This window comes from Planococcus citri, chromosome 1 (assembly GCF_950023065.1).
Source record: "Planococcus citri chromosome 1, ihPlaCitr1.1, whole genome shotgun sequence".
Taxonomy (NCBI): domain Eukaryota; kingdom Metazoa; phylum Arthropoda; class Insecta; order Hemiptera; family Pseudococcidae; genus Planococcus; species Planococcus citri.
This window is the reverse complement of record NC_088677.1, coordinates 55,671,292-55,696,820: the sequence shown is the minus strand read 5'-3', so window position 1 is coordinate 55,696,820 and position 25,529 is coordinate 55,671,292. Positions and strand designations below refer to the sequence as shown.

The 25,529-nt window shown below is 34.0% G+C and overlaps 3 protein-coding genes across 3 annotated transcripts; 2 read left to right on the top strand and 1 right to left on the bottom strand.

The window, feature by feature from the left end:
• The first annotated feature begins 490 nt into the window (after positions 1 to 490).
• Positions 491 to 20,710, top strand: LOC135832927 (uncharacterized). The gene is made up of 17 exons (XM_065346470.1): positions 491 to 609; positions 5,977 to 6,160; positions 6,475 to 6,736; positions 7,399 to 7,656; positions 7,761 to 7,883; positions 10,975 to 11,138; positions 11,267 to 11,467; positions 13,387 to 13,502; positions 13,599 to 13,741; positions 13,856 to 14,066; positions 14,166 to 14,419; positions 18,770 to 19,024; positions 19,117 to 19,261; positions 19,346 to 19,497; positions 19,570 to 20,087; positions 20,173 to 20,252; positions 20,337 to 20,710. The coding sequence occupies exons 4-17, from the start codon at positions 7,545 to 7,547 to the stop codon at positions 20,443 to 20,445; spliced, it is 2,583 nt and encodes an 860-aa protein (XP_065202542.1). The 5' UTR covers positions 491 to 609; positions 5,977 to 6,160; positions 6,475 to 6,736; positions 7,399 to 7,544; the 3' UTR covers positions 20,446 to 20,710.
• Positions 501 to 3,234, top strand: LOC135832928 (uncharacterized). Its single transcript, XM_065346471.1, has 2 exons — positions 501 to 2,088; positions 2,588 to 3,234. The coding sequence occupies exons 1-2, from the start codon at positions 501 to 503 to the stop codon at positions 3,052 to 3,054; spliced, it is 2,055 nt and encodes a 684-aa protein (XP_065202543.1). The 3' UTR covers positions 3,055 to 3,234.
• Positions 20,711 to 21,860: 1,150 nt separating the features above from the next.
• Positions 21,861 to 25,368, bottom strand: LOC135832924 (zinc finger protein 485-like). The gene is made up of 9 exons (XM_065346466.1): positions 25,046 to 25,368; positions 24,759 to 24,968; positions 24,336 to 24,687; positions 24,111 to 24,258; positions 23,865 to 24,038; positions 23,590 to 23,793; positions 23,349 to 23,519; positions 23,074 to 23,263; positions 21,861 to 22,976 (listed from the first exon to the last, which is right to left on the bottom strand). The coding sequence occupies exons 1-9, from the start codon at positions 25,175 to 25,177 to the stop codon at positions 22,506 to 22,508; spliced, it is 2,052 nt and encodes a 683-aa protein (XP_065202538.1). The 5' UTR covers positions 25,178 to 25,368; the 3' UTR covers positions 21,861 to 22,505.
• Positions 25,369 to 25,529: the final 161 nt, after the last annotated feature.

Genomic DNA, 25,529 nt, shown 5'->3' with positions numbered 1-25,529 from the left:
CTGAAAAACAGAAAAGAACGATAATGCACACGTTTTTAGCCAAAAGTTGCAGAAGTGATGTGAACTTAACAAATCCCTAACGACGTTCGGTCTTCAAATTTGAAATTATTCAGTGAATGCGAGTTGCGAGTAATAGGAAAATTATAAAGTTTTGCGATGAAAATTACAGAGGAAGGCAAAAACATCATTTGAAAACGTCCAAGGCAGGTATAGTATTAGCATATAATTTGGTATGTTGATTTCGTAGATGACTTTTCCCCCCATGAATACAATACCTACCAATCTGATAATAATGTTTGTTGCTGAAACATTCTGTTAAACTGTTAAACTGGTACCTAACTGACCTAACTAAAAGCTTCATTATTCTGTATCAACGAAGTAGATAGTAACACTGTGAAATACGAGCACGAGCTACCACTAAATTTCAATTCTGTGCTGAAATCAGTGAACGATTCTTGTTTCAGATTTTCCCGTAGCACCGATGGTAATCAAATCTAGAAATGGCTGAAAACTCGACTGATGTCTACGACTTTGTTTTTCCGAGTCCGCCAGCTTTACAACAACTCGCAGCCATCGCAGTAGCAGTGAAACTATGGCGTGAACAAGTCGGTGAGCATCGTTTAAATAATACCTTGGACAAATTTGGGCAAGAGTCGAATATTTCCCTGGATAGCGTTCGCCCTCATCTACCTTCAACAATTCTTCCCATCATTGAGAATTATACTACGTACATACAGGGTTCATTGTGCAGATACGATGACGAATATCGTCGGCGGCAGTGGCTCTTGGAAAGTCTGAGTAAATTTGACGATATTGTTTGTGACGTTGATGGCACTATCAATTATGATCGTACTGCGAGACGAGCATTACTCTGCGAAGAAATCAGTGACGTTTATAAATTTGAAATTGCTTGTTTGTATTGTCTAGAGGATGATATAATGCGAATTTGGCCTTCTGTGTCGAATTTAGAATCCCTGAACTTGAGCGATGATGATTTTTCGTTTATCGAATTTCATCAAAATTCTTTATTGTGTTACTGGATTTGCCGTCTTAGAAACGAGTTGCATAGAATTCCCATTTTTTTACCCGAAAAGACTATCGATGAACATTTAATGGAAATTCTTGTCGCTGATAATTGGTCGTCTATAAGGTACTTTTGGTGTAGATTAAAAAACGTTGAAAGTCGAGTAGCAAATGCATGGTACCTACTTGAACGCCGAACTTCTATATTCTGTAGGTACATACTCGCAAAGTTAAACGAGGAAGAATTAGATGCTTTGATCGCCAAAGCGAATGAACATTATGGATTCATGTATTGTGTATTTAAAAAATGGTATTTCCGTTGTGGATACTATGAAATTGATAAAAAAAGAGCTTGCGTTTTAACAACGTGGCACTTTGTTAGACATAAAATAAACACTGAGGAATTTATTCGTATTGTTGATGATATTTTTTCTACGCAGAAATATGGCGAGGATGAAATTGAAATACCGAACGGCGAGTTTTTCTCTCGCGAGTTCTGGAATGATACTCCAGATCATTTGAAACGGTGGATGTTTGAAGTTGGTTTACTTGAGCGATCTTTTTTCGAGATCAATAACCTTTCTTGTGCTACGGTTAGAGATAATTGGCTTTTATTCGCTGTTTTGGAAGAAGCTCCGTTTGAAGCCAAGAGTTCGTTTTGGCGTGAAAATTGGCGCAACATATTAGTTTCCATAAAACCAACTGATTTGCAACGATTAATGAATTTATGCATGAAGAACGACAGCGACGTTGAACTGTTCAAAAAAAATAATTTATCTAGATACGAAAATATCAGCGTCAATTGCTCAATGCTTATGGATCAGTCGCGTTGGACAGAGTTGGAGGAATTTTTGAATTTTTGTTGCTCGGAAAAGGAAACCAATTTAGCGTTGCGGATCAAGTGTTTAAACAGCCATTTAAGTACGTTCCAAAATACGACTGATCATATACTTATGAGCAGAAAAATCCTCAAGAATATTCTTCAATTTAGTACGTTCGTCGATGATACTTATTGCGACGATCTCATTCTTGCCTCTGATTTTAAAAATCGCGTTCTGTTTTCACCTGGTAGTGTTGGGCATAATCGATTATTTTGAGATAATCGAAAATCGATTAATCGGCCAAAAAAATAATCGCGACTCCGATTAATCGGTGAAAAAATAATCGATTAAATCGATGATTTTCGATTATTTTTTTATCACATAAAATGTTCAAAATTGCTGAAAAAAACGTAAAAAAGTTAATTAATTGACCGTTGAAATAACAGAGAATGACAGAAATGTGATTATTCTGCAGAAAATGTCAAAAATACAAGATGGATTGGTCAATATTTCTATTTTCACGGTTTTGAAAATTATCCTTTTTCAATTTTAACGCCAAAAAATGCAAGATTGTGATGAAATTTACGCCAAATACCCTATAAAAACATGATCGATTATTTTTTTCAAAATAATCGATTAATCGATTAATCGGAAGAAGAAAAAATAATCGCCAAACGATTATTTTTCAGGCCGAATAATCGATTATTCGATTAATCGATTAATAATCGGCCCATCACTATCACCTGGAACGATGCGTAATCTGAGTGATTGTGTAGCGGGGAATAAACTTGAGAAAGTAATGAAATTTGTCGATACATTCGTGATGTCTGAGCAAGCGGCTGTTGATTTCAAAGAGCATCATTTTCTACCAGCTTTTGTTAATATCCTTGCTACTGAAACTTATCGTTTTAAATTCGAGTATGACGCATTTGAAAAGTTTATGCGTTGGTGTTTCGGTAGTGACGATAAAATTAAAGAATTTAAATCAACTATACCAGTTGAGGACATTCTTCGACGTGTTGCCCAAGACACAGATGCTAGCCTTCTTGACGCTGAAGGTATGTCATATCAATCTTCTCAAGATCGCGCCGCAAGAGAGTTATATTTTAATCTGCATAAATTTTTGCAATGGGTTTTCTCCTCTTCTGAGGAAGTTGCAGAGTTTGAAAAAAAATTCAGTGGGTTCGAAGAGCATGTTTCTAAAGAATGAGATATTTTATGTACCTATTATTTTTACGAAAAGACTGCTATTCATTTTTTATTTACCTACCTGTTTTTGAATTTTTAATGAATTTTTATACCAAAGTATATTATATATTTTATTGTATCAATTTATGAAATGAAATGAAATGTTACTTTGTAGGTATTTCAATATTACACGTGTTTTTAATGCAAATCTTTTGATTTTCATTTCTGTTGCTGAAGGTAGGTGGGTGGGTGGGTCTGGGTTGGTAATCGACTTCGCCTCTTCACTGGGCTCATAACTATTTCATTTTTTCATACGATGTCGTTTTCAATATCAATAGAAGTCTTGCTAATTCAAATTGTAGATGTGATTAATATTTTACTCGTATTCATTTTGATAATACATACATGTAAAGCAAATGAAAGAGGCTGAAGAAAATCGGGCCCGTAGTAACCAAGTTAGATACTGATGTTACTACTAAAAGTAACTTTTGGTTACTTTTTTCAATATTTTGGTTCGTAGTTTCAAAGACTCATTTTTTCAAATTTTCAAAAATTCTATATTTTCATACATCTTGAAGAAGAAAAAAGTATTCACTGTTTTATTGTTTTCTAACTAGCTAAGTTACTTTTTTTTTTTTTTTTTTTTTTTTAGCTTTTATACGTTTTCTCGTTCTCACTTTCTGCCAAAAATGACAACAAATTTCGCTTTTTGTCAAAATCGTTGAAAAATCTCGTTTCTTGCTAAAAACCTATCGCTTTCTCGCAAAAAATCCTAAAAAGCCTCCATCTTTTCTCCATAATTACTTAAAAGTATTTCTTTTGCTGTTACGAGTATTATTCCCGAAAAGTTTCACTTCTTTAAAAAAATTCAGAAAAACACTTACTTTTTCGATAAAAATTTCGAAAATATAATTATCTATAATTTTTTTACTAAGTACTAGGTAATTATCAAAAAGATCAGCTTTTTGCTAAAATTCTGTACGTCTAGCTTCTTCTCATGAAGTACCTAGATAGGTAGGTATCTAAGTCTCGCTTATTTTATCAGAAATTGCCAATGATGCTTTTCGGCAATAATTTTAAATAGGTTTGCGTTTTGCAGAAAATTTCAAAAAGCTCCACTTTCTTTCAAAAATTGTCCAACTATATTTACATTTGAAAACCAGAACATATCAGTTAATTTTTTACTAAAGTTACTTTTTTTTTTGAAAAACATTAAATACAAGCCCTGCGTGTAAGATGGTGAAATCCGAAATTCTGGTCATTCTGGGATTGTTTTGAAACACTCTGTATATTCAGGATGGAGTAAAAAAAAAAAGCATGCCCTGGATCTTAACAAAAATCGTTGAGGAATGTTGCTTTCTGTGAGAGAGCATTCTGAAAAATTTTGAGCCCCATAGTCGCCCAAAGAGCTCTGCCAGCGGTCATCAAAGTGAAGTATTTATTTTTAAAAATGTGCTAACAAGGGGGCCTCTTGAGGTGTCACTCTCTGATTTGAACGGGACTGCGGTTCTTGGAAAGAGCATAGTCTAAAACCCCCAAAACCAAATTTTAAGCTGCCCACGTTCATTTTTCGATTTTTGGCGAATTTTTAAAAATTCAAAATTGACTGTTTTTGGCGATTTATACTTTTTTTTAAAAAGTACGTACTTGATCAATAAAAATGGTCAAAATGAGTCCTAAAACTAATATTAATTACCCAAATCCTAATTTCACAATTTCCCGCCATTCTGGAGCCTCCTGCGCGATTTTTCTATTTCTCCAGAATTTTGAATTTGCTCCAGAAGGCGTGAATATGCAGTTGGACAGCTAAAAATCGAGTTCAGTATTATACTCGACATGTTTAACGAGTTCATCTACATTTGAGCCGATTTTTGGAGTGACACCTCAAGAGTGGTTTTTTGACCAGCTTTTTTCAAAATTAAAAAAATCAAAAAAGCAAAAGATAACCGTTTGGGAGAAAATTTTTGAAATTTGGATTTGGGGGGTTAGTTTTGGACAAAATACAGTGATTCGCGTGAATTTAAAAAATTTCCACACAAACGGGAAACTTTTGATTTTTTTGATTTTTTAATTTTGAAAAAAGTTGGTCAAAAACCCACTCTTGAGGTGTCACTCCAAAAATCGGCTCAAATGTAGATAAACTCGTTAAACAGGTCGAGTGTAATATACAACTCGATTTTTAGCTGCCCAACTGCATATTTACGCCTCCTGAAGCAAATTCAAAATTCTGGAGAAATTGAAAAATCGCGCTGGAGGCTCCAGAATGGCTGGAAATGGTGAAATTTGGATTTGGGTAATTAATATTAGTTTTAAGACTTATTCTGACCATTTTTATTGATCAAGTACGTACTTTTTTTTAAAAAAAAGCATAAATCGCCGAAAACAGTCAATTTTGAATTTTCAAAAATTTGCCAAAAATCGAAAAATGAACTTGGGCAGCTTAAAATTTGGTTTTGAGGGTTTTAGACTATGCTCTTTCCAAAAATCGCGGTACCGTTCAAATCGGAGTGTGACACCTCAAGAGATTCCCTTGTAAGCTCCGGTCACTTTCCTTGAAAGGTGTGCTTTGAGTTTCTGAACCTTTCTGGCCGGTTGACTTTTCAAATTCAATACCACGTTCAGTCCAATAGATAGCAAGAGTTTCGATTTTCTTATCAGTTTCAATGTTTCATGACACTTTTTTAGCCAATTAAAATGGAACTTCCTTTAAGGAAAAACTAACGCTGGATTCGAAGTTTTTGTCCCAAATGACTCTACTTTTGGGATCCCTGGCTGATCTATTGTACAGTTGAGGGATTCGGATTTTTCTGGATAATCTCCCACTCAAAGTAAATTAATCCTGGGCATTTTTTTTTCATCTCACCTCAATCTAACCTATAATATTTATGATTTTATTGCTTTTTGAACTTAATCTGATTTTATCGTTTTTCTCAATTCATTGCAGATTTATCTCCACAACATCACGAAGTATTTATTATTCCTCCTGCCACCAGAATGATAGGCAAGCCATATTACGAGTCACAAGAACATTACATCGAAATAGCTGATGGCTGATAGATAGCTTTGACCGCAACCGGACGAAAAAGTTCTCTATTTTTTTTTATCCTGTAAAATAATTTACTACAAAGGTAAGCAGAGTATTTAAACATTTTTTCCTCTTTTCATTTTTTTTCTCAATTTTTTGTTCTACTTTTTTTTTGAAGAAATTCGACAAAATCTATAAAGTAGGTACCTACTAAATTTTGGAAAAGTTGTGAAGATTATTTCCAACCTTGAAAGTTCTGCCTTCTGATGAATTTTTCATTCTAAAAAAGCCAAATAGAAAATTGAAACCCCCTTAAGAATTTACCCTCTCATTAAAGCCTAAGCTTAGTTTTATTTCTATTTTTGAAGCGCCAAAAAAGTTGTAAAAATTTGAAAAAAGCTTCCGATTTGTTCACAGATACAATTATCTGGCATTTTCAAACAAAATAGATGTATACACCCACGAATATGTTGAAAGAACTCAGCCGCAGTGGAAATATTAAATCATCGACGCGTCTTTCGGTCAGATTTTCGACCTATCCGCATGCAAAGCTCGTCGTGCAACGTTCAAGGCCTACCCGAACATACCGACAACTCGATAGTTTATGGCAAGAAGGATGAATGAATCAAGCAGAAGTAACCGTACCGTCGACCGAAGGAAAACGCTCTCGAGTAGATAAGTAAGTAGATAAATTGTAATTCTTTCCAAAGGTCATAACTTCATCATATAAGCAACGGTGACCAATCGATGAGGATGAGGATCCACGGTCCATGGTTTGAAAATGGCGCAGCGCAGCGCAATTGCGACACACGTTTGTATGCAAAATACTCGACACTCGTACAATATGTACTCGTATGTAATGTACATAACCTGGCGCGAAGACGAAGAATAAACTTCCTAGAGAGGTTTAATATAATAATTTTCAAGTCACAGCCGCCATAGAAGAGGGTAGGAATGACCATATGCGTTATCATTTATTAAGATTATGGTACTTACTCGTCGTTATAGCCACAGCCCTCCTCTCGCGAGCGCGGTGCGGTGTTTGTTTATAAGACAAATTTAACCGTTAACCGTTTGTTAATCATTGTCAGATTAATTTATTAACTCACTATAAATTATGCACTTTGACCGATTCTACATATCCACAGACGACAGGAAGGCGCAATTTAAATTTGTGTAATAGAGATAACAATGATTTATTTAGTACGGTGTGTTAGAGTTTATCCATCTTTTGTCTTGTACTCGTTATTAATCTAGTTGCTTGTCCTCCTCATATATGCGCCATGTTAACGTGAAAATTTTTTTTCTCCACATTTTGCCAATTTGTTTCACTTTACGCAGATATCTACGATCGAGACGCGTCATGGAATACGTATAGTTCATCGCAGCTGTGAAGTGATCGCGATTTCGGGGGTTCGTTGAGCATTTTTCCCGATTATTTCGAGTGCATTTTGTTTGTCGCGAAGAGTCGAAACGAGGCCAGAAAAATGGCCGAAGAAGAAGACCAACCGCAGTCGTCGTTCGAAAACGCTTGTAAAAAGCTCAGGATTAACCATAACCTGATTATGTTGAAGCTTACCTTATTCGTTATGTATGGAGGTAAGTCGAGTGTGATTTCAATTACCGTAGAGATCTACTTACCTACCTACTCGATTATGCGAATGTGTAACCTTAATCGTGTTTTATTGGCGTCAATTTCGCAGCTACTTCGTCGCTGGTGCCTTTCTTGACTATTCATATGCAAAGTATTGGATTGACCGTTGAAGAAATTGCCTGCATTTATTTAGCTCTACCATTGACGACGTTTTTAGCACCTCCGGTTACAGGTACCTATATACCTATCTAATCTTGCGAAATATAAGTAGGTATCTTTAATGTGTTGCTTGGAATACGAAAGAAACGTTCTGAAATCATTAAAGATGATTCAACTCACTTGATTCTTGATCATCAAATGGGAGATCTTGAGGCTTTTCGGATTTTTGAACAAGCTACTCCCCCTCAAAGAATTTTTAACCAATGTATAGAAAATCATTGATTTTTATCCCCCCAAGTATCAATGGCCTGTTTTAATAACAGGTTGTTGAACTTCGACTGCCTTTTCTGTTCATAATATTTGTAGATTCGATGAGGTGATTAAAAAAGGTCTAGCGAATTGTCGAATGATTGTTTAAAATCCGAAAATGAAAATAGGAACGAGTTCCAGGTTTTTCGTCTCACAAACAACCTTTTTTCAGACCTGACATGGAAAATTTTCTTCGAGTAGGTACATTATTACGTAACAACTTTTCTTGTGATTTTGAAATGATTTTCTAATTTAAATTCGCAAATTTCTGAACTTATAAACTATTTTGGATGGATTTTTTTTTTCAAATTATGTAAATTTTTTCAATTTCTAACATACTTAAACGATTTTTACACAATTATTCATTTTGAGATTGTTGTTAAATGATAAAATTTTTGAATGGGAAGATTTTATATCGATCCACAAAGAAATTCTAATAATTATTTACCTAATTTAAAATTGATTTCTAATACCTTATACGATTTTTTTGGGGTTTTACATTTGGTAGGTCTTTTTGTAATCTTAAATTAATTTTCTAAATTCGAGTATTTTTTGGCAGTTTTTGATGGGTTTCTGCTTTCTGACTATTTTCAATTTTGATCAGTTTTCTTAAATTAGAATAGATGATTTTAGAATGATTTTTGTATCGATTTTTGAACAATAAGGCAACTTCTGAATTCAACGCTCTTTTTTTTGTATTTTTTCTGTAAAATATGAAAACTGGGGTAAGAATGCAAAGAAGTAGAGGTGTGAAGTCATCACAATATGTCATCAATTTTCTTAACAGTTGAATTATTTCTGCATACCTATTAAAAAAAATAATGAGTCTTAAAATTGAATTGATCTCACAATCTTTTCTACAAGTAGCTTTCAAGGTTACAAAATTTCCAAAAAATTGAAAAAAAGTTTTATTTAAAAAAAATAAACAACAATAACAATCACTTTTGCTGTTTATTTATTATTTTTCATTTTTTTCAAAACACATAAATTCTGTTAATAATAAATCGTACTCAGATTTCATCCAAAGTTTTGATTTTTGAAAAGAGCACTTTCCTTAATTCCAATAAACAAATCGTCAGCTGCTGATATTGATTTTTTTGACGTTTTAAATAAATTTAAACTTTTGAATTTTCTATCAAAAATTTCATTTTCTGGAGTCATGAGCTTGTAGATGTTTTAGAAATGGAATTCTTCTTTAGCAAAATTGATTAAAATCATGAGTTCGTAGTCGAAGGTGAAAGCTGCATGGATCATTAATGAGTATTTTTGATTATTGCGATAATACAAAATTATGTAACAAATTGACACGTTTTGAACTCATTTCTTATTATTGAAAAGTGGAAAATATTTTCTGGAGAGACTGAGGCCTGGAGTGCCCAAAATCACAGGGATCGTTGAATTTGCTTGAATTTTAGAGCTCAGATGCTCTCTCGAGGTTTATAATCTCAAGATCAGAGATGTACTTAGTAAAACCAAATTTTTACCTCGATTTCATTCATATGTATTTCATGTTTTTTTTTTGAGAGGCGGGGAGAGGGGGTTGAAATTACAGTTCCTGAATAAAATTTTATTAGCCAAAAATAAAACTTAATTTTTTTCGAATCAAAAATATAAAAAATTGTACGTACCTAATTATTCTTGGATCCCATCTCGCAGTTATGAGTGGGCCCTTTCAAAGGTACCTATTTTCTCAAGCCTCAAAAACGATTCCTTCAAGCTCTTGAAAAAATAAATCCCATGTTTAGTTGATTTGGGAACTTTTTTTTTTTAGTAAATTCTCAAAGTTTTACTGAAAGTTTTTAAAATTTATATTGTGGCTGAAAACGTAATTTTCACTTGAAACTGAAAATCTGTCATAAAAAATCATTTTGGCCAGATTTCAAATTTCAAAAAAAAAACTTGTTAAAAAAAATGGTCAAGTTCATTAGGTAATCATCTGGCTTGGCCAGTGAGAAAAGTTGGCTTTGCTGTCTTTTATCAACTGAACTCAATTTTCATCATTTCTAATCAATAAACTATAGAATCTCTAACATGGTTTTGATCACCAACATAAGTTTGAAAAAACCCATCAAAAAGGTCAAAATTGATCCAAGGTTTTGAAAAAACGGTTTTTAATTTTTATAAAATTTGAGGATGCCTAAATATTTCAAAAAATATTTTGTAATTTTGAATAAAAATTTAGATTTGCGAGTTTTTGTGAATTCCCCAAATATTAGCAAACGAGGTTATAAAGATTTTGGGGTACCTACCTATATTTTTCCCGAAAAATCTGTTATTTTTGTCGAAATAAAAACTAGACATTTCGAGTGATTCTTTCATTAATGAAGAATCATTATGTAATCTTGTATTCTCATTGTTATTGTAGGTATTTTTTTCAAATTTCCCCCTCTCACGCCATCATCTAACTTCTAACATTTTTTTCTATGCAAATAATTTCAAATATTGAGGAAACACGAGTTATGAACTTTGATGTTGAAATTTTATCAGTTTTAGAGGATTAGGTATCATTTTCTTGTAATTTTGAATTATTTTTTAGTATAGTGATAGGGAATAGTTCGGAAATTAGGCTTATTGGACGAAGCGAATTAATCGGACTTGATCTCATCAAGTCTAATCAGATGCAAATTGCATCGACAGAATATCTGAATCTGATCTTATCTAATCAGATTTGATCATATTGGTTTGGGATGAAATATTGCATAGGTATAGTTATTAACTGCTATCCAAAGAAATATAGAATTGAATCCAAGTTAATTCATGCCATTTCAGAACGTCCTTCAGTCATTGTATTTCCACATAGGTACTTGCGAATGTTAATTTTTTTTGTTATAATTATTGTTATTGCTTTTCTTCAGGTTTCCTCGTAGATAAATTCGGACACTATAAACCAGTTCTATTCATATCGTTGCTTTTGAACGCTATTTTCCATCATTCATTGATGCTCATCCCTCAAATGGAAACACCCGGTCAAATTCCTCCGGCTTACGTCATGAGACATCCGCAACATGGAAAAGTTGAAGTACGTTTAAATGAATAATCATTAATGAATCAAATATTTATACCTTCTTATCTGAAGTGATTATCTTTAAAATGAAATAGGTAGCATGATAATCAGTTTTAAAAAATTACCTATCCAATTGTTTATAGGTTTGGTGGAGTCCATGCCCGAGTAGAGAATGCCCCGAAAAAGAAGAACTGAATTTAGTCGTCGACAAATGCGAAGATCACTGCTTGCTTTATTTTCCCAACAACTCTACTTATTTCCCTCACAAAAGTATGGTCAAAGTTGAACCCAGCATTGCAGTCAGACCTTACACACCACTCAGAACCAGCAACACCCTACCTATGGTAAGTGCTAAGATGATTTTTTCTCTCTCATCCAAGCTTCATCGATCATACAGCTATACTTATACAGGTACAATGTGTCATTGAACCTTGCACTTTTCTTATCGAATATTTCGACGAGTGATGCTCGTTTGTGAACTCAAACTATCTAGTTTCGTGACCTTTGCGCGGTAAAAAAATGCGTAAATTGTAAATATTTGCGTCTATAAAGTGCTAATAATTGTATTTAAAAAACGATATGGTCGATTGTTCGCTATTTCAATCTTAAGTCGAAATGAACTGTATAGACATCTGCAGTGAACGATGTGAGGTATTCTAACGTGTATAGCTTTTTTCGATTGCGAAGCTATAATTAAAAGTTCTATCACATTGTTTCCCTCCTTCACCTTCCCTACCTAAGCTTTCAATATCGCGCAAATTGATAGGTAGATGAAACATCGGAGATGAGTATTTAAAATGAGATAAATTACCTAATAAGACGAGATGAAATGATCCAAGAAAGAAAAAATGAAGGGATACGTGTTATTTATAGAATATAGGTACATCAATTGGGCAATTTTTCTGAAGGTTGGGAAGATTTTACAATAAATTAGTACTGTTGGTAAATGAAACGAAGGTGTGAGATATATGAAAATGAAAGAATGTGTGGTCTTCTTGATTACCTAGGTACCTGATTACTTCTGGAATCTTGTCTTTTTGACCTTTTAGTTTTCAGATAAAAATGGAAATTATTTCTGAACTTTTCGAGCGAAAATTGATTTAAAAATCGCTGTTTGAGTTTTTTTTTGTTGAATTCCAAAATGAGCGGCGAGCTTTTCGAATAAACTCCAAATTCAAAATTTGATTTTTTCGAACAGAATTTTAAAAAAAATTGATTCTATTGCTTCAAAAGCGCTTTAAAATTTTGATAAAATTTATTCAAAATTGTTGAAAAACATTTAAATTGAGAAAATTCTTCTACAATTTCTTAAAAATTCCATAAAAAATTTGGAAAATTATTTTTTTTATTCAAGTTTGTTAGATTCCTTTCTTATCATCCGAAAAATGTATTCAAGTTCTTAGTGGTTTTACCTTCAATTTTCATAGTCATTTTAAAATTACTTACTCGTAGATTTGTCGTGATTTTCCCCTAATTTTTTGGAAATTTTTTTCATCATTTATCTAACGATTTCTCACCAGTTTTCTAGTCGTTTTCAAACAGATTTTCTAGTAATTTTTCCCCTTATCAGCAAACTTTCAATTTTCTTTAAGTTTTCAAAATCCGGCTGTTTGGTTAAAAATCATAAATGTGTGAAAATTTTCAAGTACTTGCCAAGCTCCATTTCCAACCCCCTTGGAGAATATGAACAAAATAATGATTAGGCCCATCAAGTTTTTTTTTTTTTTTTTTTAGTAAATTCGAATGATTTGAATCTAAATTTGAGCTAATTCGATATGGATTGGCTCACCTATCTACTTTTTAATTTTTTCAACGTAGGTAGCTAGGTTCCTAACAAAATGCGCACTTCCCCTTATAAATTCTTTAAAATTGTTAAAATTGACAGAAAAAAAACAATCAAATACGACAATGTAGACGCTGAAAATTTCATCTTCGAGCAATTTTCCAATAAAAAAGCACTTTCCACGAATTAAATTAAAAAATGCGAATTAGTCACACTACGTAGGTACAACGTTTTAAATTCTCCTAGAACCGCCTTCAATTTACATTTAATTAACTCCCCTCCTTTGAGTGTTCTAAAATTCGCACGTCATTCGAGTTCAAATTCGGCGCTAAACGAGCTAATTATCTTATAAAAGTCATTTAAAAAAAGTAAAATTCTGGTAAAAAGAACGCGAAACTTGTGGACGAGTCAATGACCATTGTATATGTACGAGGAAGAAATATGCGATATTATGTGATTGATATGTAATAAACAATTTAGGTTGGTTGTTTTGGAATTACAGACGTAACCGAGTCTCCGGTCACGAATGTCACGACGGTTAATCCCGATTTGCATTTCATTGTTGAAAAACGACCGAAAAATGCCACCAAGCAAAGGTACGTCTACGTAGTACAAGTTTTTGGGCTGGTTGGGAAAATGGATCGATGGATTAATATTCTTGGTGTGTTTTTTTTTTTCAATTTTTTGTTCAGTAAGACGACGACACCGGCTCCTAGGAAGGTTCGTAGTGCGGATTACGATTATAGAAGAAATGGGACGAATATGACGGAGGATGAGACTGTTTTTATGGTGTTGGATATGCATGAAAATTTAATGACTCCGGTTGAGAATTTAGGTGAGATTTTTTTTTGAGTTTTTAAAAGAATTTGACTTTCTCAATATGGGTAATTTTATGATTAGCTTTGAGATAACTCTTCCCCTCAATAATAATTGTAATATGTATACCTAGGAATGGAGTTACCAGAACACGACGACAGTTCAGAAGTGACGGATTTTCGACAGCATTTCAAAGAAGACGTACTGGTCTCATCCGGAGTCAATTTCAGCGCTTTATTAGAAGAAGATCTAAGATGCGGCGGACGTGTAGTTGCCACCAATCTAACATATCGTAAACTGAACGAACTAGCTGCCGATTGTATGCTTCAAAAATGCTCCTTCAGGTAAGTTCCGTTCACTAAAACGATTTCTATCTAGTCTGATACCTATCTCCAGACCATGAGAGACTGCGAACGCCATATTTACTTAATTTGTTTGCACAGAACCGGTGGACCTGAAATTTGTCCACCAGATTATAAAGAATCGGACGATCGCATTTACTGGTTGTATTTTTGTCTACGATTTGTGGGCACTACGATGATGTCAGCCTCAGTCACCGTCATGGATCCCATTGCTCTCACATTGATTCAACAATACGGCGGCGAATTTGGCCGAGAAAGATTATTTTCGACGATAGGAATGGCTATATTTTCACCTTTAACCGGCATATTAATCGATTACAAAAGCAGACAAGCAGGTAAGCCGTAAATTAGCTAGCGATACGTTTACTTTTAATCCTAAACGAGCGTTAATTTTCAATCGTCCGTAAATTTTATCACGTGTTGAGGTATAACAATAATATTTTGAGGTTTTTCATAATCATTTATTATGTTTAATTACGCTTTTACGCTGCTGGTGCGAATTTGTATTAAATTTCATCGAACATATGTACAATGATGTAAAAACAGTTTGATGAAATGTTGTGTTATCGTTTTCCGTTTGAAGAACCGACATCGACACAGAAATAGCCTCGTTAAAAGACCGAGTCTTTTATCGGGTTCATTTCGTTTAAAATCTAATTAAATATATGTATCTTTTTTATTCAAATTAATCACTTCGACGTTACGCCAATGTTCGATAAGATAAATATGACATTTTATTCATAAACAGTCCATTATTCCGTATCTGATAATTTTTCGTAATGTTAAAAGTGTTCCTTCGAGATAATTGGTTAGGCAATTTTATTCACATCGAAACGAAATACGGGTGTTCCAATTAGTTGGTGGGCGGGTGGGTAGCGGGTGATGTTTGTATGCGAGAAGTCGGCAGCACATGTTCGATCGTGTGTTTTATTGTGCATACCTAATTATGTTGAGATGACTTGCTTATCGAAAATTTACAACACATTTCTTCTACATATCTGAATTGTTCAGAAGTATTTCTGACATGTGTTGTCGAAGAAGGAATGAGCCAACTGTCTTTTGCTGACAATGAGATTTTTTCAATACATTTCTGAGACGAGTTCACTTGGTGGTGGTAATCCGGGCTCAATGCATTGTAATCGTCTTTATTTTTGATTTGAAGATTTCAGAAGCTGAAAAATTTGGTTGGGTTTGCACATTTAAATTGAAAAATATGCCAGTGCGGATGAAGAGGGGAAACTCGGTTGGCAGGGTGTTCATTCTGCTGAAAAACCTGGAAAAGTCACGGAATTTCGTAATTTTCACGAAAAATCTCTGAAATTTTGAAAAAATGATCAATTGCAAAATTTCGGATAAAGACCTGTGATGAAAGGAAAACATTATTTTTTAATTGAGGAGGTGGATAGCAAAACGCAATAACTCCAAAATTACGAAAATTGAGTTTGATATCTATCCTTATGTAAAATTCAACGGGGAATCCATTCTCGGTGTCAGATTTTGTCCATCAGTTGAATATCATAGCGCAATCGAGGAAAACAAGTCTGATTTTAGAGCTAAATGCATTGAAAAATGAGATTTTGTTTGCAAAACGCAATAACTCCACTACTTTTTATACATTTCAGTTGCGCAGATGTGGTAACACTGTTTTTTTTCATCGGGTGGGTACGGAAAATCGTTGGGTAGGAGTTACTTAAAAAAATGGTGCTTTTGTTGCCACTCTCTGAATGCCATATCACACACAGGACTTGTTTGAATTTCACATTCCAGTTTTTTAATTGTTTTTTATCGAAAATTCTCGATTAAACATCAATTTTTTCAAATAAAAAATACGTTTTTTTGCAGAAAAACACCAAAAAAAAAAATTTTGCGTTCAAAACGCAATAACTTTTTTTTCTTTTCCTTACTGTGCTTACCCAGGTGACCGAAATTTTGAAATTGAGTGGAAATTTTATTTGTGGCACCTTCCCCTTTCATTTGACACCAATTTCGGAACTCGACCCCCCACCCTTCCCCTCCTGACAATTTTTCCTAATTTCCCAAAAAAACCAAAAATGGAGTTATTGCGTTTTGCTATCCACCTCCTCAATTCTCGAAACACTAATTTTCGAAAGCTTTTGCCCTCGCTGCACTAAGGCTAGTTTTCATTCTTTTTCAAAAGAAAAATGAAAATTTCTGGATAATAAAAATCAAGTTTTAGAGCCAGAAAAAGAACTCCTCACAAATAAAAGTAAAAAACATCGTTTATGCATCTCGAAACTCAAATTTATAAGAGCTTTCACCCTCACTTGGGCCTGTTCTGTTTTCTTTTTCAAAATCAACTTCCTTCAAAAAAAAATCAGTTAAATTCTAAAATTTTAAAAGCCAGAAAATTAACTCCTCGTCCTCACATAAAAAGCCTATTTTTTATGCCTCTCGAAATACAAATTTTCAGAAGCTTTTGCCCTCGCTTCGTTCGAGCCTGTTCTCTTTTATTTTTCAAAAGTAACTTCCTTCAAAAAAACACTATTCCAAGTCTAAAAGAAAAACCAAAAAATAAACTTCTCGCTTTGAAAACACCCTCGTTTTTGGGTATCTCGAAATAAAAATTTTAAAAAGCTCACGTTCTCGCTTCGTTTGGGCCAATTTTTTTCTAATTTTAAAATAAACAAATTTCACTTTGAAGCCTCCAAAAATCAAAAAAAAGTAAAGAAAAACTTTCAAAGCTATATGACTATTGTATAAATTGGAAAAATTCATGTTTTTCTACCACAATCTACAAATTTTCATTCAACACCGTCCCTTCTCAAAAGCCTGAAAGTAACTTCTACTTTAGAAATGGCGCCCAATATGATGCTAGAATAAATAAAAACGTTTATTTATTCTTAGTTCTGTCAGTCAAAAAGTCAAAATTATTCTCCATTTTTGTACCCCATTTACCCCCCCCATCCCATCCCCCGAAATATTTAAATCTTCTTTTTTATTATAAAATTTGATATTCAAAGTTCAGCTGTTTTTTGTATTCGAAGAAGTATCCAGTTCAAAGAGAAACTTATGAAAAAAAAATTATCCCTCCCTCCAAAACTTCTTCTTTAAAATTAAAGTACATATGTGGTAAGTATAGAAAATGGGAAAAAATGGTCTGGAAAATTGGTGTGTAAAACCAAAAGTCAGAAAAAATAACTTGTCAAAAATAATGGACACCCTGTGGTTAGGCTTTACAAAGTTGAAAAATTTAGTTTGGTTTGGCGCATGTGAAAAATTTGGTTAGGGGTTAGCAAAGCTCAAAAATTTGGCTACGTTTGACGAAGCTGAAGTATTTAGTCAGGTTTTGCGAAATTCTCAAATTTCACTAGGTTTTAATAAGTAATTCAAAAAAATTTGATAGGGTTTGGTGAAACTCGAAAATTTTATTAGGATTGGCGAAAGTGGAAAAATTTGGGTAGGTTTTCCGAAATATTCAGAAATATGGTGATGTTTGTATGTAAATACCAAAAATTCAGATTAAATTTGGTGAAACTTCAATTAGTTCGATCAAGTGGAAAATTTGTTCGGTTTTGCAAAATTTGAAAATTTGGTAACGATTGAGGTATACCTACCTCAAAAATTTAGATCAAGATTGATAAAACTTGAAGATTTGATAAAGATTTTTAAAAAATTGGAAAATTGGTTCGGTTTTGCAAATTTTGAAAATTTGATTACAGGTAGTTCAAAAATTTGGTCAAGTTACTCCTTTAGATCAACTTTGGTGAAAATTGGAAATTTGGTCAAGTTTCACAATTATTAAAAATTTGGTTACAAATTGAAGAAGGTCAAAAATTTGGTCAAATTTGCAACTTCAAAAAATTTATAGAAAGTTTGGTAAAATTTGAAACTTTGGTTAGGTGTGCAAATTCAAAAATTTATACTTATTCAGGTTTGATGAAACGTGAAGATTTGGTAAGCTTTTGCAAATCTCTATAATTTGGTTTGGATTTGTGAATGATAAATATGTATTCAAATCAGGTTTGATAGAACTTGAAGATTTAGTTAGGTTTTGTAGGTAAATTTCAAAAATTCAGTTACATTTAGCCCTAGCTCTAAAATTTGGCCAAGTTTGATAATACCTGGATACCTGGAAAAAGTTTTCAAATCATGCCAAAAATTCAAATTGGGTTCGGTAAAAATAAAAAATTTGAATAGGCATTGCAAAGCACATGCTAATAAAAAAAGTTGATTTTAAAATAGATTTGGTTTTTAATTTTTTAATCTAGCTAAAACCAACCTTTTCAAGTTTTACTAAATCTAACCAATTTTTGAGCTTTGCAAAACCTTACCAAATGTTCTAATATTGTCAAAACTTGACCAAATTTTGCAACTTCGTGAAACCTTAAACCTGAAACCTAATAATATTTCCGAGCTTCACAAAACTTGACCTAATTTTCCAATTCTGCCATATCTAATCCAAATTTGTTTCGTTTACAAACATAACCAAATTTTACCCATTGAAAAACATAATAGAAAAAAAATTCTAGTTTTTTTAAAAAATGTAAACCGATCTTATTTTTTTTGCATTTACAACCCTAAATAAATTTTCAGGTTGTGCCAAACCTAACCAAATGTTGAGCTTTGCCCCATCCAACCATATTTTTAGACTTTAAGAAAAACCAAAGCTCGAAGTTTAATTAAATGTGATCTAAATTTTTTATGGAATTGTTTTTTGATTGCAGGTTACACAGATTTTTCATACGCATTCTACATGTACGATGTGCTGCTACTCATCTCCATCTTGACTGTCCTATGGATGCCTGTGGGTCCGAAGATGCCAGTTGATAACATAATGACGGATATGCTGAAACTCTTGAAATTACCTCATATCATAGGGTTTATATTTTTCATGTTCGCATTGGGAAATTTATGGGGATTCATCGAATCGTATTTGTTTCTTCATTTGAAGGAGCTAGGAGCATCTAACTATTTACTTGGTAGGATGTCAAATCTCATACATAATAATCATTTGAACCATTTCATTGGTAATTTGAATTTCCCAACGATCCTAATCATATTTTATTCGCAGGTTTCACCGTATCTGTAGCCACGTTGAGCAGTATCCCTTTCTTATACGGAGCTGAAAAAATAACTCATAAAATTGGTCACGTGAACGTAATCGTTTTAGCATTCTTCTCGCATGCCGTCCGTCTCATTGGATATTCGTGCATCGAGTAAGCACTCAGCTCAAATGACCTAAATACAGTCAGTTTTTCATAGTCTATTTCAACTCAACGAGATAACGTTTATTTTATCAGAGAACCATTATGGGTATTCCCTTTCGAAGCTATGGAAGCTGTCGCGGTACATTTAATGTGGGTCGCCGCCGCCACCTATTGTGCAGTTATCGCTCCCAGAAACTTGCTGGCAACTTTGATAGGCGTTGTTGGAATGGCGCATTTCAGCTTAGGTAAGCATTCTTCAATTCTTCATCTTAAGATGCATTAAATTTTTCTGAACAATATTCTCGTTCGTGGCTTAGGTCGTGGCAGTGGAAGTTTCGTCGGCGGTTGCCTGATCGGCCAGTTTGGTACCCGACAATCGTTCAGATTAATGGGCATCGGAGGCTTTATCACCGGATTAATATACAGCCTGATGTACTTCACGTGTTTACGAAGCTACGACCGCAAACAAATGCTGAAAAAAAGCTTAGAGCAGGATTTCACCGCTGAAATAATGGAAAATGGCAAAGAAGCCGAAGAGAAGTTGAACGCCGAGAGAAGAGAAAACGAAGAGTTGGCAGAACGGCTCAGCTTGATAATTAAACTCAACCATCGCGGATCGCTGACGTCTTTGGATCGAGTACAGCTTAGTCGAAGAAATAGTACGAACGCCGATTATACCTCGAGACAGTCGAATTCGCAAATCAAGATCATCGCCATCGATGGGAATAACTTTTTGAAATCTAATCTCGAATTGAGCAGCATGTATAAGTTATCTCAATCGTCGTTTATTTATTATAAAACTTCAGTTCCTCAGTTGCATAAATTGTGCTCCAAAGTAAGTGCATTGCATTTTTTTCCTTCAACATTTCTGCAGTTCATTTTTCTCGTCTAAAAATGTTTATTCTGTCTGACTTTTATAGGAATTCAGCGATGGAAGTATAGATGCAATTTTGATCAAAAAAAATTCGCACGTTTTATCAGATGACATTCGTGCCAGAAGGTATGTACTTCGCATTATCAAATAAAATCAATACTGGTGATGATCATTCAATCGACTGTTAATAATTTTCCTATCTTTTTACAGCGGATCGATTCCCGAAGAAGAAGAATGGAACGAAAATGAAAACTTTCGATCGAATGCTCGAGCAGATAGCGACGAAAGCATACAAAGAGCCGTTAGTGAAGAAAAATAGCATTCGTGATTCACCTTTGCGCCCAAAATGCCTTCGAAATCTCATTTATTTATTGAATTCAGTTACCGTTGTTTTTTTTGCCGGGAATTTTTCTCAAACTTTTAGTCTAATTCAATTAATCTGATAAGAATGTTGAAATTATTTAAGGATCAACGCATCTCTTTTTTACTCGTTTTTATTCCGATTTTTTTTACTCGTTAAAATGTAACGCCGTTGTTTTTGGTGATTTTATTTTGTCTGAAAATATACGGGTAGTTGTTGTAAATCGTGTTCTAGTTCTTCGAATTCTTATTTAAAAATGGGACTATTGCGAACATTTTCGTCCCCTTGAAATTTCAAAAATCAATTCGACATCTTCAACCGCCCTCCCCGTTCTAATTTGTAGAGTTTCACTCTCGATAGTCTCGATGTATTCTGAAAACAGTTCGTAATTAATCGTCCCACCTTGAAAAATGATATAAATAGTTCAAAATATTTCTTACGCCTTATTTCAAGTGATTATGCAACCAACCTTGAACGTCGCAAAAATGATTGAACGGGTCCAATTTCAATCAAAAAGTCGGTTATGCTGTTAGGAGAATATAAGACATCAGCAGGTCTCTGAATCCAATTGGAGAAAGTGGTTCGCCTTATTTGATTCGGGATATGCAACTCATTTGACACTATGAAATTGACCAAGAAGCGTTTCAAAACCGTAAAGAACAGAGGTATAGTATTAGGAGAATATAGGATATTGAGAGGTTTCTTGTACTGAAAATCCAACCGAATCAACGTAGTTCATAAATATTTCGATAGATAATGCCACGCATCCGTGCAGAATTAAAAGTGAGGAATTCATTCAAAATCAACTTCATTAATTTAGGTCAGTTTTGGGTCGAATTTTTTCGCAGTTTGAAAGTTCGTAGACCGTAGGGGTCTCCTGATGCGAAAAATTCAACGGAAATGCGAATTTTTTTTAGAGCTAAAATGATTATTTGACGGAGAAATTGCTATTTTTTATCAGTTAATTTACCTTGTGATACCGAAAACATGGACTGATCAAATTTAATTAATCCTTAAAGTTGTAGATATGCAAGATTTTTGTATTTTCTTTTGAAATTAAATCAATTTGATCAGAATTTATCAAACGATTTCGGTTTAGCACCGAAAATGAGCTGTGAATTGGTGATTATTCGAAAACGAATCTCAATTTTGTAATAAGTAATATTCAATTTTCCTCCCATTTTGAATCCGAAGGTAGCTTCTGAGGTTCAAATCAACAGTTTTTTCTTTTAAAAAATTCGCGAATTATATTCTTTCGGTTGCTGGATAAAACATTCAACGACTAATCCAATTTTTACGATTCAAAATTGCAATTCTAAAACTTCGTCTCCTCAACAGGTTTTCTCGTTCTCAACGAAGAAACGAACGCTAAATGATAAAAAAAATTAAGTATATTATTATTTTGAAAAATAATACAAAACGTCGTAAAAATATACAAAACATAAATACTATAATAGGTAAATAGAAGAAAATAAGAACACTGAAGTTCTTAAAAACGTAAAATACTACGTATTTAATGCCAATTTATCATCGCAAAAGCATTTCTCTAGTCTACCATTCTAATCGACAGATTCGAATGAGGTAGCTCAAAATGAGCCAGTTCAACTCGAAAAATTGCTTTATAATAATACTTTGTCATGTTGACCACTTCTGGCCAACATAAGTTACATGCAATTTCATTTTTTTTAAAATTTGAATATTTCTATAAAGCGTTGAAAAATTATCAACATTATTAATGTTGATATACCTTATCCAATAACATAGCTTATGAAGGTAACTAATTCAAAAAATATACTACAAAAAAAAAGGGTATGCCTTGATCCGATGATAAAATCTCGGCGGATATCTCTTTAGCCCAAAACCCTTAGCTAAGACTACGAGAAAAAAAATCCACTTTCTCAGACAAGAGTCATATTAGCACCTTGTTCAATGTTCAAACAAAAAAAAAAAAAAAAATGAAAAAAAATTAGAAATTAATATTAAAATAAACCCATTTAAAAAAATCACGAATTTCTCTATCAAGTATACGATAAAAAGTGATGTACTTTAGATACATCCGAATGCATTTCGCTGGTGAAAGCAGCCAAATGATTAATATTAGGTTGTTGCATAAACGTTGGTTTTTTCATGTTCAAATTCAAAGGAGTTGGGTAACGAGCGTAATCCAACGTGTAATCCAGATCCTGACTACCGGCAGGGAATTCGTACTTTGCTTCGTACTTCATGTACTCGAGTGGTGTACTTTTGACTACGTCGGTCAACGTAGTCAGATGTTTGAGTTTGTTGGCTGCTTCGGTAGCTGCAGCGACCATGTTCAAATTGCTCGCTTGTTTGGATTGTTTGGTCGAACTGCGGCTGTTCTTTTCGACTCCTAGTTCTTCCGGATGCATACGTAATTTATGAGCTCGGCAGTTACTGCCGTTGGCGAAGGTTCGTTCGCAGAATTCGCATCTGTATGGGCGACGACCGGTATGAAGGTTGCTGTGGTTCTAATGCAAAAAGTAAGTAACGGGTTAATTTGATGATAGTGGTTACATTTCATCGTGTTTTACGACGATTCAAATGAAGAAGAAATTGAATTAATACCTTCAAATCTTTGGATCTTCTGAACGCTTTTGAACATACTTTACAAACGTAAGCTTTCTCTTCTTTATGCACGAGTAAATGCATACGAAGCGTACGTCTGGTAGATAGCTCCATAGGACAATGCGGACACCGGTACTTGACACTTCTATGCATATCCATATGTACATTCAATCTGTACTTGGATTTGAAACTGAAAATGGCAAAATTGTAAGTTTAATTGCTCTTCAAAACCACCGGACGAACCAAAGTTGAAATTCATCTCGGCAAATACTCACTTTCTACCACAAACATTACATGGCCAAGGAGCATACGACGAATGAGTAGTCAGATGATCGGTCAATATTGCTTTCGAACTGAAACTATTACCGCAATGTTCGCAAACGAAGGGTTTCTCACCGTAATGCACCGCTCTTAGATGGGCGTTCACCGCTGATTTACTGGTAAACCTGAAATCGCCAAGTTTTAGTGTCCGGTATTGAGAAAATCTGTCATCGAAACCAGTTTCGGTAAACTTACTTCTTTTGACAAATATTACAAACGTCTAAGAATCGTTCTTCTTCTGGTAAGTGAACTTTTTCATGTTTCTTTAGCAACGAAGACGTATGGAATCGTTTGGCACATTTACAGCATACATACGGTTGTTCGTCTTTGGGCATATGGCTTATCATATGCAGACACATCAACGATCGACGATTAAACGTCTTATTGCAAGTATCGCATCTGTAAGACGAGCAATTTTGTCACATTTGTCCAGCAAATTGAGTTATATTTCAACAAATTCGGTGAAATACTTGTATAAGGAAGTTCCTGTATGTTTTCTGCGGTGTTCGATGATGGCTGTTCTGGCTCGAAGTTGTTTACCACAAACACAATTTACGAAAGCCGATGCATTGTGTTCTTTTTTACAATGTCTTTTCAGAATACTGAAATTCTTGAAAACTTCTTGGCACATGTGACATTTAAACCTGTGCGAATCAACCAAATCAGTAAGAATAAAAAAGTACTACGAAGTGGTTTTAAACACAATGAACACATACTCGAATAACGCGAATGGGTTTTTCTTCGAAGCTTTATCCGGATCTTTGGAATCATCACCGGCAAACGAGTCATCGGAATTATCGTTATAATCGAAATCGTCGTCATCATCGTTGACCGAAGGCTTTTCTGGTTTCGTTTCTTGAGCAGCTGTATCATTAAAAACCCAATCAACATAAAAATACAGAATGGAGATTTTAAAATAGTACAGAGAAAATAATACGTACGTTTATCCGACGGTTCTTCGGTACCATCTTCACGTATTTCATACTGTGTGTTATTGATACTTTCACTGGTAGAAGGAGCATCGGTAAAAGCTACCGATTTCTTCTGTTTAACCGCTTTGATTCGAAGGGGAGGTACTTTCAGTGAATCTTTTCTAGGTCTTCCTCGTTTTCGCTTCGGTTCCGAAGATGATTTAGCTTTCCTTTTGGCACGTAAAGCCAAAGGCGTATCGTCATCGTAATCATTGTCGTCATCGTACGGATCGTCTTGGTAATCTGGATCGTCCGGGTATTCGAAATCGTCGTCGAAGTTATTCGTATCAGCGTCATTAGCAGCAGTAGATATTTCGACAACCTGAACACATTAGACGTGTAATAACAATAATCCCAATACGAGAAATACAATGGAATTGTAGATTTACTGACTGGTTCGGCTGGCACCGGAGCATATTCCACTTTATCGAGAAAATCAGCGGGTAACAATTGCTTGTGATCTTCGGTCAAAGCAGCTCCTTCGAATAAAGTTACGAGTAGATCTTGAACGGAATGGCATTTCTTTGTAAATACATCGAACGTTTCCAGTCTCTGAATGCAATCGATGCAGAACTTCTGCGATAGAGGTTTCTTATCATTGATCTATGTTGAAAAACACAACAGCTTTAAACCATGTACAATGAAATATGATCGAATATATCAGCAGAGGAATTACTTACCTTGATTTTCAGGTACTTTGTGATTAAAGCTACAATACTCTTCTTACTAGCTGCATCTTTCTCAGCTAAATCCGTATTTATCTCTTGAGTGGCGCATAAGCGACAAAGATTGGTTATGATGCTTTGATTCATAGTCAGAGCTGCATGAGAGATTTGCCACGCGAACTATACACCGGACATACTCAACTCTAACGACGAACGATTCTATTAGGACAAAAGCTCAAAGAGATCATTAAATTGAACTTATTTCGATTATTAAATTATTCAATTTTGAAGAAAAAACATCAAAATTCGAAAGGAAAAAATTCATAACACAAAATAAAGCAATCATGGAGGAAAAAATTTGATTCCGCTATGTTTACTTTTTAGCTTTAAAAAAAAGACGTTTCCGATAACATTCTCGATTTTTATACCTACTTATCATTTTTGTCAAGTTTTTGAAATCATTCAAAATCTTCACTTTAGAAGAAAATGTAACTCAATT